Source organism: Amblyomma maculatum, chromosome 9 (assembly GCF_055883805.1).
Source record: "Amblyomma maculatum isolate TAMU_Amacu chromosome 9, ASM5588380v1, whole genome shotgun sequence".
Taxonomy (NCBI): Eukaryota; Metazoa; Arthropoda; class Arachnida; order Ixodida; family Ixodidae; genus Amblyomma; species Amblyomma maculatum.
In genome coordinates this window covers 11,812,682-11,826,033 of record NC_139352.1, presented here as the reverse complement: position 1 = coordinate 11,826,033, position 13,352 = coordinate 11,812,682, and the positions used below count along the sequence as shown (strand labels likewise).

At 44.8% G+C, this 13,352-nt stretch overlaps 1 protein-coding gene across 1 annotated transcript; it reads left to right on the top strand.

Moving 5' to 3' along the window:
* Positions 1–548: 548 nt before the first annotated feature.
* On the top strand, positions 549–12,663 carry LOC146178318 (chorion peroxidase-like). The gene is made up of 8 exons (XM_084579673.1): positions 549–582; positions 3,076–3,279; positions 5,067–5,222; positions 7,785–7,886; positions 8,588–8,698; positions 8,882–9,017; positions 9,651–9,860; positions 12,522–12,663. Exons 1-8 carry the CDS (start codon positions 549–551, stop codon positions 12,661–12,663), a joined length of 1,095 nt encoding a protein of 364 aa, XP_084435799.1.
* Positions 12,664–13,352: the final 689 nt, after the last annotated feature.

Sequence of the window (13,352 nt, the reverse complement as noted above, 5' to 3'; positions counted from 1 at the left end):
ATAAATGCTTCCTGACGCGACATTCTCTTAATCCTCGGAAGGAATTGGTTGCGAGGAATTGAGGAACTGAAGAGTCAGGCACATTTATTGCATTGTTTGAAGTCTTGCTGAAATGAAGTCTGCAAAATTATTAGATCCTAGTAGGGTGAGCCTGTAGTTATCACCGTGATATTTATTCTGAGTGCAATTTGTAAATAGCTTGTCCTGACTCACTCTCCAATTATGAGACATTATTATTAGCAGCTTTTTGCGTGATTTTTCATAGTGAAACCATAAGGAAGCTGCTCGTTGATTCATTGACTCACTGTTTGACTGACCGATTGATGTATGGTTTTAACTTTCCTCCTGTTAGCACTTCGCTTCATTCGCGAAATGTCTCCAAAGAGCACATCGCGACCACGAAGGAGGAAGCGTCCCAGCTCGCCTGCTCTTCAGAGTTCTGCCGGCGGCTTGAGTTGAAGCCATGCGACGCCACTAGACCCTACCGGAGCGCTGACGGCACGTGTAACAACCTCAAACACCCAGAGTGGGGCGCGGCGGGCGCCTGCATGAGACGGCTGCTACCAGCAGCATACGAGGATGGTAGGTCGGTCGTCTTTGGAGCTACGTACTTAGCAGTGACAGACCGAATCACTTGCACTGGGGAGGTCGTTTTAAGAGTGGAATTGCCGACCAGTGACGTCACCTCCTTCATAATTCATAAGAAAGGGGACGCTAAGGACTTGAAAAAAATTACAGGCTAATCAGATTACTATCCATGAAGTACAAGGTATTTACTAAGGTAATAATCACGAATAGGATCAGGACAACCATTGACTTTAAACAACCAAAGTATCAAGCAGGATTTGACAGGGCGCTGATTTTGGTTTAGTTTATAAACGTAGTGAATCAGCAAGTATCATCGCAAAGTTTTCTGTTAAATGAAATCACTACTCGTCATGCGCTATATTATATAGGTGCTTGTACCACATGACGTCTCATGATCGCTTCTGAGTGGCTTCGTGTGGCGTTGAGTCGTTTCGAGCGAGTGGTTACGAGGCATAACGTTGTGTGACGTCAAACATTTTTATGAAGCCGACATTACTGTTTCTGAAATTTGAGGTTTGCTTCTTTTTTAAATAGCGGCACTCTCATTTCACTTGGTATGCGCTTATATGAAAAATTTTAGTTTTGACACATCACATGACTGACTAATCACAACCTGTCAGACTTTCTAGTGTGACCCCAAACGCCGGCATCTGGGATCATTTTCGGCGTTTGAGGACGTAAGGAAACATTTTTTCTCATAACTTGAGAGAAGACAGAATGAAAAAGGAGGAAGGGCGAGGTTCATAAGCAAAATAAATCGGTTTGCTACTCTGTACTAGTGAAAAGGGATGAAGGGATATAAAAGAGGAGAAAGGGAGCAAAAGGGTAAAAGAAGTCACTTGGTAAAACTCGCGCTTTTATGTCCCAGCCTGCCATGCAGGCCTAATATTCTAGAAAACGGAGGAGCGCCTTGCAGGCCTTCACCGCAGAGCATCGCCGCTGCTACTATCCGATGATGTTTTATAAAACATCATCGGACATCATCGTCTTTCGGCACTGTATTCGGGGAACTCTCAAAGCATATGCGAAATGGTTTCTCCACTACCAGAGATGTGGCACACACACTTCCTTGCCACAGCGGCATCGCAGGCAAATATCACGTGGCCTAGTCTGCGCGATGTTTGCCTCTAGTAATGCTGTGCCCAGGTAGACATTGGTAAACAATTTCGTGATCTTCACTGACATGATGTAGCTGACGGATTTCCTCTGCCAGTTGCTAGTGGGAGCGGTGTATGCGGCAAAAAACACTCATAATGATGCAAGGCTTTCGCATTGAAGCAGGATAGCATGTTCCTTCCAAAAACAGCAGTGACCTCCACCGAAGGCTACTTCGATCGCACAATCAACTAAAGGGATGTCGTTGCGTTGGTGTAAACAAAAGAAAAATAAGCACACCTTGTCCACAGCTGGCTTACGGATGCTAATGACTGCATTTTATGAGCAACCTGCCCAACAATAGTTGCCTGAAATTGGTTGTGAAAAGTGTGACCGACGATTCCGAGCGCACTCGCTGTAGAGCTATTTTCGAGATGTGCAAACTGTGTATTACACCAGCGCTCCTCCGGCGGTTCTCGTGTCAGCATTTGTGAAGACGTCCAGCTTTAGTTTTACTGTATAATTTTCGATGTAACTTCATCCTGCAGCGACTGACTGATGGTTTACCCTAGATTCTATATTTAAGACTAACAGGCGAAAGTCACTGCAGTCATTCCTAATTTCTCCTTTTCTTTTTTGATCGTGTAGCTCCGCACTGCTCACATCACTATTTGCCATGTGTTCCTAATGGATGGATGGATGGAATATAGGAGCGTCCCCTTTGAAACGGGGTGGTAGCAGTAGCTATCATGCTCATTCCTCTCCCTATGTCTCAATTATTGATTTAGAATGCTTAACTAAACCATCATTCTATTTATTAAAATTTTGTTCCTACATTACTAACATTATGTCACTTCTCTGCTTTTAAGCCACCAATCTTCCAGTCGTTTTTTGCTAGTTTCCACCGCCGGTTTATTCACCCGGCCACTGTTATCTCTAAACCCCAGAGCTTCAGGAACAGTGATTGCGCCTGCATCAACTTCCGGATGGATACCATTACATTCGAGTATAATATGGTCAATTGTTTCACTGGAGTTACCACATACAGCACATGCGTTATCTCCATTGTTAAATTTCTTTTTGTAGCTGCGTGTTCTAAGGCACCCTGATCTAGGTTTAAAAAGTAGGGCACTGCCTCTCGAGTTATCAAAGAAATCTTCCTTCCTGTTCTGCATTTTCCACTTTCAGTATAATTACACACTGTTTATTTTCCATCGAATTTATCCAATTTTTACCTTCTGTGTTTTTCACCTGTTGCTTAATGCTCTTTATTTCTCCGTCCTTGTGACTAACATACTTACTAGTTAGTCTCCTAGTTCTTTCCTCCAAGGACCAGTGCCCCCAGGGGGAAATTGTGTAAGCATGTGTGCGACTGCATACCTCTCTCCGCAGGTGTTAGCGCCGTGAGGGCGTCGAAGAGGAGCGGCCGTCCGCTGCCCAGCGCCCGGCGTATCTCTTACGCGGCACACCCGGACAAGGTCGCCTACGACACCCGCTGGTCCGAGATGCTGGCCCACTTTGCGCAGTTCGTGGCTCACGACATCAGCGGCTTGTTCATCGTCGACCCGGCTGGCCCAGACTTTGCCCAGAACCTTGGTACATGGTGCACACAGTAGACGGTAGAAACACATAGACACATAAAGGCAAACATAGTATAAAACGATGGATGGGGGATTGGAGTCAAGATAATAAGAGTTATATATTTCAAGGGTAGATAGATAGATGCATGGATAATTTGTTAAAACTAATCATTTATCATTCTTATCGCTTCAGGAATAAAAATTGCGTAATCTGTATCATCTTTTAAGTACTTAGGCGTCACATTCTAATGACCTAACATGGAATGCACATGTTGCTAACGTGATATCATCTGCTAACAAAACTCTGGGATTTATTAAACGTCACCTTCGCCTCACCTCGCATCACGTGAAATTGCTCGCCTAAAAGTTACTCATTAGACCTAAACTTGAATATGCATCAGCCATATGGTACCCGCATCATATTAACCTCATAAACGATCTAGAAGCCGTTCAAAACCTCGCTACAAGGTTCATTCATTCTTCTTACTCGTACGACGTCAGTGTTTCAGCCCTAAAAGCTAGATCAGCACTATCGCCTCTTTCCATTCGTCGTCGCATAGGAATGCTATCACTGTACCACAAGTTCTTTCATTCATCACTTAACCGTGCCCCCTACATCACGCCAGCATCTTACATTTCCCACCGCACTTGCCCCACGCTTCAAGTGTTTCGCCCACGTGCCCGAACTGTTACTTTTTAAGCCTCCTCCTTCCCACGTGCAGCTAAAGATTGGAACGGCCTTCCCCAGCATATCGTCGACATCACCTGCCCTTTATCGTTTGCTAGCAATCTAAACAACATTTTTTGTACATGATCACATATTGCATTGTCTTGCACCTTTTCTGCTCATCCCACCTCTTATGTAATACCCCGCGAGGGGTCTTTAAGGTAATAAAATGAAATGAAAGTTAATGCAGAGGTTAAAGATCCCCTTGAAAATCAGCTTACTCAAATGTTTGCATCGATGCACTGTTCCGCTAAAAGGATTTGTTTTGCCGGATTGAAACAATAACCCGCGCAATAAAAACATCCACATCAAAAAGTAATGCAGATTCAGCGTCCCGAAACGGGTTTTAGAGAATAAAATTTGCTATTCTATACAGCCCTTTTCCCGATGGGGCTTAGCGTGTGCACTGGGCGAGAGATATGAAAGGGCTTTCTGGTAATGTTGCATTTTATTAGGTCCGATAAATAAATTTGCGCGAGCGGTAGAAATATTTAAATCAGGCTGTTCGAGAGGGTCTACAGCATTTGAACTGACTCTTCGTTCCAGAAGACAATAGTTAGATTTAGCTATTGAGCAGCTAACATTTAGCAGCAAAAAAATACTGTAGACTAGGCCACACTACTCTCAACAGCCACGAGTTAGGTTCACTGGGCTATGGCGATGCGGCCTTTATTAAAGCTTGGTTAAATTTACCTGGGTATATTTGCCTAACATTCAGCTATGGGTAGCCAGTTTGGAGGGTAACGAAAAGGCTGGACATAATTTGCTGCACCACGCAGCAGAGTAGGCGACGACACACAGGAGAAGCACACAATACACACATACACAAAAACAAGGACAATGCTGACCAACTAGCTCGACTTTCAACGGTATAATTTGCTGACCACGCAAAAGGCAAAAGGCGACTGCAACTGCGGTAAATAATATGAACCGAAAGGAACGTGTTAGCGGTGAAATTTACATTAACGATATTTTTTTTTTTCGTGAGGGGGGTTGGAGGGGGGGGGGGGGGGCGACTACTGAATAACTATGAACGTCATCGCGTTGCAGGTATAACACAGCCTCGTTTCCTGCAGGCCGCGACACGTACAACTGCTGTACTCAAGCGGACCTACTCTCGGACCCAGAGTGCCTCCCGATCGACGTTCCCGCTGAAGACCCGTTCTACTCGAAATACAAGTTCCGCTGCATGAAGTTCAGACGATCGGCTCCGTGCCTGAGTTGTCGGCTAGGTGAGATGCATGCCAAATATGCGCCGGGTGGCTGAAGGTTTATTAAAGCATTTAATTGAACTTGAGAAGGGCGAATCTAAATGCAGTTATAACGTCTAAGAAAGAAAAGCCTTTGATGAAGGGTAGTGATGAGCGCTAATTGGAAGCGGACCATGGGCGGATACAGAATCGCTTCCCAATGTAGCGAACAGTGGACTTTTATCAGCTGGGAAAGACAGAAAAGTGAACTACAGGTGTCGCCCACGGCACCCAGTTCAGAGAACAAAATATACGCGTCTAAGCGACGTTTGATCACATCGAAAAGTTTATGCTTCGCCGCCTTTTATCTGATGATGATGTGCAACTGGACTTTTTCGGTAAGGGCATCAGATGCGTCAGTTGCCTGGCGGTATAATGTCAACTGAAAGCTTCTCGGAATAAATTGGTCACTAAAAAAAATCCACAGAACACTTCCTACTCAATGCCACCCCGAGGACGAGTGCTTAAGGTGCTCGCATGCGGTGACCAAGGAGGCGGGATCGAATCCCGGCTGCGGCAGCCGTTTTTCGGTGGAGGCGAAAAGCAAGTCACCCATGTCCTGTGCGACTTCAGTGCATGCTAAAAAAAACCCAGGTGGTGGAAATTTCCGGAGCCTTCCTCGACGGCGCCTCAATAGACAGAGTCGCTTTGAGACTTTAAAGCTCTAAACCGATACTAAAGCAAACATTATACTCAAAACAATAACTTGACGCAGTTTTATTCAGTGTTTTCAAACAAAAACAACCTTGTTTCTCAATTCTTAGCATTGGGATAGTAGCCATAGTTTGGGCTTCAAAGCATGTGTATAATTCTAATTTAAGTAGGCGCTAATGCCATGAATAGCTCAGTTATTTCTATATAGTGTGATGTCAGAACTAAGCTCACACTAATCTGCCAGGCAAATAGCAATGCATGCAAAGCTTGTAAGAGCGACCATTTGCCTTTGCGTTTCCTACGCGCTTCGTGTTCAACAATAGATTAACTAACGCAGATGTACACTTCACTAACTCTTCGACGCCACTTAAAGCACAGTCCTTCCAGCTACGATATTATTGGAAGACCGCAATCCGGGGTAAGCCGGAATGTATCCCGATTGAAGAGGGGTCAAGTGACAGTGTGACATCGTCAGCTAACATCTCGGCCAATCAACTGTCATAAACTACGTTAGATGGTCATGTGTCTGATCGCTGAGCGTTGCTTGGTTGGTGATCAACTGAGTGAATGGCGTAACGGGACAACGAGAGGCCCTCAGTCTGTCGACGAATCGGAGAATTTTGTACCAGAATTGGCAGTTGAGATTACAGTCATCTTATTTGTTGGCGAGGATGTGTGAAGTTACGAGGTCACGTGACGTACCTCAACTGGCATGTGCTATACCAGGTCAAGAGGGTCGTGACGAGTATGTGACATTAACACACGCCCGAGAGCTTGTTGATTGGCGATCTCCATCTCGATCAATCAGGAGCGGTTGGCCGATCTGACAGGATCTCCGGCAGATGGGAGGTGGTATGACTGAACGGGGATCGATTTTTGTGTTATGTTTGGAGTGTGAATACCCATTTACATCACCTAATTGGTAATGTCACAGATATGAGGCAGTTGGCGTCATGGCCTTGGGCTGACTGTTCGTCGGGATGTATGGTGTCATGAGACCACGTGGTATGGCGGAGATTGTAGATGCAGTGTGTGACAGCGGTTTAAGACTGCGCAAAATTATGAGTGCTAAAAATAAAAACTAAACAATAAATAACGATAAAGAATACGTCGGGCTGCTATGGAGGAAACCTACAGCAGCAACATTGCTTCTAAGGCTGTCGAATTTCATTCTGTAGGTGACTAAACATTCTCACAATTTTGAATCTTTATTTCTAGTACCACGTTGTGACGTCACTGGAAGGGACAGGACGTTATATCTTGAAATACAACAACGCAAGCTTCAACGCGCTTGAAAAACAACGAGATTGAGAGAGGAAGATTAGCAAAGCGCTATTGAAAGGTCTAACGTTGTGTTTGTTTCCTCCTCTAGGTATCAATGCGTTTTGAGGTGGCTGCAATATCAGTCCTACCCTGTCCTTTCTCCCTATCGCTCACCCCTTTGAGTTCCTCTACCCCTTCCTCTCTATCCCTTTATTTACGCCGCCCCAGTTCAGGTGCTCCAGATAGCAGATACCGGGGCTGGCAAACATATTTTCCTTCCTCTTGTATATATAATAAAACCACTACAACAACAATAACATTCTGTCAAAGATCACTTCGCAGTCGTGATTACACACATACATTTTCTGATCACGTTTCTTAAAGATGCGTCATTCAATTTTTAATTTTCAGAGCGCATATATGCGTAAAAGTCAATTGTCACCTTGAGCGAAAATTGCATGTCCCATATCGTATCACTAGTGTGGTACGTATTCGGGCTTAAGGTTGGATGGGGACTGGCTTGAACGAAATTTCTTCGTCTTTGTAGGTTGAGATTGAAAAGAAAAAAAATTAAACTTGGGTTAAAATTTGACTCATATTTGGCTGACCATCATCCTTCTGTTGCAGGTCCCCGGAACCAGTCCAATTTCGTGACGTCGTTTATTGACGGCTCACTAATCTACGGAGTGAGCGAAGACCAAACGAGAAGCATTCGAAATTTTGAAAAAGGTACAAAGAATTCTAATTATGTTTACGCAATGTCAACAGAATGCGCAACCCACGCAAAAAATAGGTCCCTAACAAAAGCTTGCAGTCTGACTGTGATGTTTATTCCTCACCTATACCGTTCCAATTTTTGGGAAGCTAAGAACTGTCACCTCGACCGGCCTCAGAGCTTAGAGGACTCACCATGAGTCCTAGCTATGAAGGCGACGACCTTTATATGCACGGAAAGGTAGTTTGCAGGGTCATAAGCGAGAGAGAGAGAGAGAGAGAGAGAGAGAGAGAGAGAGAGAGAGAGAGAGAGAGAGCAAAAATAGAAAGGCAGGGAGATTAATTAGGCGATGCCCACGTGGCTACCCTACACGTGCAGGGTGTTAAAAATGACAATAGCGTGGCGCCTTGCTCTGTGCTGTTTAAATTTCTTTTGATCGCATATGATAACAAAAACAAGCCAGAGTCATCCATAGCCCCATTATGGAAGAGTATAGTTTATTGTTACCACTCAGGTTGAACTGCGACAAAATATTCTAAGCTCGAAAAGCCTCAGCGCCACGCTGTTCGCATTTTGTTTTATCACCGGAGTATATAACTATGTTTTTCTTGACATATGAGCGGAAATGGAGATACCTAGCAGATAAAACTTGCTCTCTCTGTCTTCCTTCTGTTCTTGCCTCGGAATTGCTCATTATGTTACTGTTATTTTCCAGGGCTCTTGAAGGAACAGGTTGCCAACGGCTCAAGGCTGTTACCCACAAGCTCAAGGCCTGACATAGACCAGTGTAGTAAAAAGGGAGAAGGTCGTCTTTGCTTTGAAGGTGGTAAGCGAAATCCTAGTTACAGCAGGTTTGTATCAAGAACAGATGGTACGACGCTGGTAACATTAGATAAAACGACAAAGAAATTGTTTTTGAGATGGCAAATGTGTTAGGTGAACAAGGTGCGTACGTCGTTTTTTGTTTTTATTTCATTACGCAATTTGTATTCTACTTGCATGTTACCAGGTGACCGCAGGCTCAACCAGAACATGGGGCTTCTACTCATGCACACAATTTGGTTCCGAGAGCACAACAGGATTGCCAGGAAGTTGGCGCAGATCAACCCTCACTGGAGCGACGAGCGCCTCTTCCAGGTTTCCAAGTAAGACGACTGTCAACGTGAATTCGAATTCAATGAAACCCTGAGTAAGAACAGCATCTCCTACTAAGTGTGAAGGTTTCGACGATTTTATGTAAAAAAAACGTCTGGACAGGAAGTTAGAATGCATGCAGCTGCAAGGCGCTTGAGGGATTCCTTCGCAACTAAAATGTTGCGACCTATCCTATTGACCCTTACCAGCCTGTATATTAGTTACTGAACACATTTATGCGCAAGACATGCAAGAGTAAAGCAAGCATTTTACAATTATCTGGTGTCTTACCGGCCTGCGATCAGCACGGTTTCAGAGGCCCTGCTGTTGATACAAGACTGGCATGGGTTCAGAATGAGAGGGAGATGATGGTTGCCGCTAGATAGGCGCAATTAAAGACCGTTCGTTCTGCAGTAGGCCTGGCCTTGTCGCTGCCGACGTTCGCCGTCAGCATCATCAACATCATAACTTACAAAGACAGCCGAGCTATCTCCCAGCTCGAATTACTCCTCCTTAAGTTCACGTCAAATACGCTGCATGTTCGACGACAGTACTTAAAACTGGTATGGATTATGCTAGCTGAAACAATTTCACCATAGCTAATATCCAATCAATCTCTGATTACTTTGTTACGCACGTCGCAGGCGTATTGTGGACGCACGCCTGCAACATACTGCTTACAACGAGCTACTCCCTGAAGTTATTGGTCCCGAGGAAATGGTGCGCTACAGTCTGCGGCCTCTGCGTATGGGCTACACGAAGTACGACGCCACTATTGACGCTACTGTGGTCAACGAGTTCACTTCGGCTGCATTTCGACTTGGACACTCGCTTATAAATGCGGACAATGAGACGTAAGAGATCGGAATTGCAACACCTCACTAGCCATGATAACGACATAATGAAATAAAACAGCGCAAGGAACGGGACGAAACACGAAGGAAGGGAGACAAAGACACAGGCGCTGACTAACAACTTGTTAGTCATGCAGTCACATCTTGTTCATTATGCAGTACCAACTAGCCCGGCATCTTGCACTTATAATAACGACGTGCGGCAATTTAGTATCTGTGGTTTAGTAGACATAACGCTTTCTTTGAGCTGGGAAATCAATCACTCATAACGACAGCTCACTTTTGTCTCCGTTATAAACGTGTTCTAGCAGCGCTGAGAAGTTGGCTTCAATTCGTAACTGAAAAAAAAAAAGCGTAGCGCAGAAAAAAAAATTACAAGGGTTCAACGCTGCAGAACCAAATATTGAGCGAAAGCATTAGCTGCGGGTGACGGAGCGTTCTTCTTCTTCTCTTTTTCTTCTTCCTCAGCCCACATATAAAGCCCCGCTTTAACCAAGCCGTATGAACATGCCTTAGTGGCCTATAGGGGTAACGTGAATGCCAGGGTCCTAGCAGGCTGATTCTGACATTACTTTCCCTTTAGAAACGAGAGACCCAAGTTGGCAGCTCCTGCCAGCCCACATATAAAGCCCCGCTATAACCAAGCCGATTGAACGTGTCTGACGTCACGTATCACGTGAGCACCAGCTGCGATGAACGTGTCTGACGTCACCTATCACGTGAGCACCAGCTGTGATGAACGTGCCTGACGTCACGTATCACGTGAGCACCAGCTGCGCTTCTAGCGCGCCACGCCGACCGCTTGAATTGGTAGACCAGCTCTCACCCTAGTGTCACGTGGGGTGTGACGTCACAGCGTCACGTGGGTGCGGCCGCGCCACGCTGGAGGCTCGAAACCTAGAGTAGTATTGCTTTCGCAATAAAAAAGACGGGAACGACGACGAGACAGGACAAGCACCCAATCCTATTCCCTTCCAGTTTGAATTCCGCAGGTGGCGTTGTAGTCTCACACCCTCATTAGTTTCTGCGTATGATCCGATGATGGCTTTATGATCAGTCGCTCTACTAACTCGGAGGTTTGAACCAATCAGCGCCAGATTCAAGATGTGTTCTGTGCTTTGTCCGAAAAGAGTGTGATTCAATAGTATTTTTTTATTGCGGCGACACCTGAAAATGTAATAGTATGCACATGCCTTGATTTTTAATTAAAGGGAGTTATTTGAGCACCTGAAAGACGGAGAAAGGTTGTGAACCACAACGTTTATTGCATACGCGCCGAATAACCTGTGCTACTCCTCCGAATTACGCAACAATCAGTGTCAGATTCAAGGTTGTGTTCGCTGGCTGTCTCGAAAACGATGCAATTCAATACGTTTTTAATGCTAGACAATGTTTGCAGGGGTCCTGCTACTTTTCGCATGTTTTGAGATTGAGATGGAAAGAAACGAGACTAAGCGCAGCGGGATACTCCAATCAGACAAATCCATTTCGCAGGTGGCCTAGGTAGGAGATATGTGGTGGTAGTCCAGTCAAGTGTCGCCACAGATGATTAGGTTGACCACAATCGCGAAGCCCATAACGGCCACATGTGCGTTCTAAAACACGGCAGTTTTCACAAATGTAGGCCCCACCTTGAAAAGGAAATAACAGATAGTCTTCATAATTGACCGTTTCAATAGCACGTTTGTCACATAGCTCTCAATATAGCTCACACACACACAAAAAGGAATTAAATTGTATGCAACACAGCTGAGACTGAATGACGCCGTCGACCAATAGGCGTGTTGCATTTCTTTGTGTTAACACTTGCTGTAAATACACATAAAAAATCAAGGGGCAGTCCTATAAAGCATGAACAGCCAGTAGCACAGTGCCTCCTGTCCTTCGTTCGTGTTCTCGTCCCTTGGCGCTGACAGTGGACTGCCTCTAGTAGGTAGCAAGAACGTCCTCGCTGCTTTTAAATTATATCTGTTCTGGTCTACCACTGTTCACTGTAGAGTACATGGCGTCGCAATTCAATGCGAGCAGTGCCTGTCCGAGCTAGAAAATAAGTGAATTAGAGAAGCAATCTTGCCAAACCAAAGGACGAGGTTGCAAAGCGCAACTATTACATGATATACGGTATGGACTGGCACGTATAAACGCGCACATGTTCTCAGAATTTTTACAAACACAAATAACTTCTCTTGGCGCACTCGTTTCGTTCCGCAGCAACAAGAAAAAAGTTATCAGTCGTGCAGTGATTGCTCAAGCTTGTGTCGGGTGGTAGAAAGAGCATATATATATGGGTGAAACTGAATCGCGAATTGTAGGTAGTTGAAATAGCCAAAGCGCGTATATTTTAATTGTTGGTTACTGAAAACAAACAAACAAACATATAAAGGAGCTGAAAATATCTCAAACGAAGGCATGAAGGTGAAAGAGAAGCGGGCGTCCAGTTGTATGCCCAGATCACGGCTGCGACTCGGTGAAAGACGGCCTAGGAGAGGATGATTTCTTTGTTAAGAGTCAGTTCTGAAAGCGAAGTTCGCGGGGCGCCTAACACCTTTAGGAGATCACACTCAAACCATAATATTGAGCCTTTAGTCTCACGGACTGCATTAATGAGAGGTGTAGTTGTGATTGTTGCTGTTCTAACGTCAACAATACTACATTTTTCAGCCTTGTCCTATCAAACGGTGAAAAACTGAGCTACCCACTTCGCTACAACTGGTTCGAACCATTCTCATTCCACAAAGCGGAAGTCATCGACGCCATCGCCTCTCACAGGCTGGCCAAACCGACCCAGAAGGCTGACAGGTAGGCTTCTCTGTCTTAGTTCTGCTGCAGTTACGTAAGGTTGGTTGCTTAGCGATAGCAATCACGAAGGGGCCTCGCGAATGCATAAATAGAGCGCGATAGGGCGAAAGTGACCGAAATATCGTGATAGTTGCTCCCACTTTATTAAAAAGAGAAAGAAGACTTCAGTTATTTTTACAGTAGGCAATATCTGTTCATAAACGGAATGTAGCTGGACTATTGTTTTGCAGCATGGAAAGGTCGCAAAAAAATAAAAATAAAAACGGCATTTTCGCGATGTTATTAACTAGCATATTCCGGTCTCATACCAATTTTCCCGGCGTGAGAACCTAAAGCGAAGACTAAAGACTAGACTAAAGAGAAGATGAATGTGGACTAGTACAAAGGAATTCTTTGGGATGTGTCTTGTCTCGCACAGAAAATCTGGCGGTTGATGTATTGTGCTTAAAGATGCAGCGCAAACTAGTCTGTCGAAATGCAATTCTTTAATGATCCCGAGCACGTGGGACAAACAGAAGCGAGAGCTCCAGGGGTTTTTAAATGAATATCCGAAACATCTACCAAATTCTTCTCTCCCTTCCTACTGATCTTCTAGTTGGCAGACACGAAGCGCTGTAGCTTAAACCGCAGTGATGAGCAGGTGTTTGCCACTGCATATTTATTTGCCTTCATCGATAAGCCACTAAGTAAATC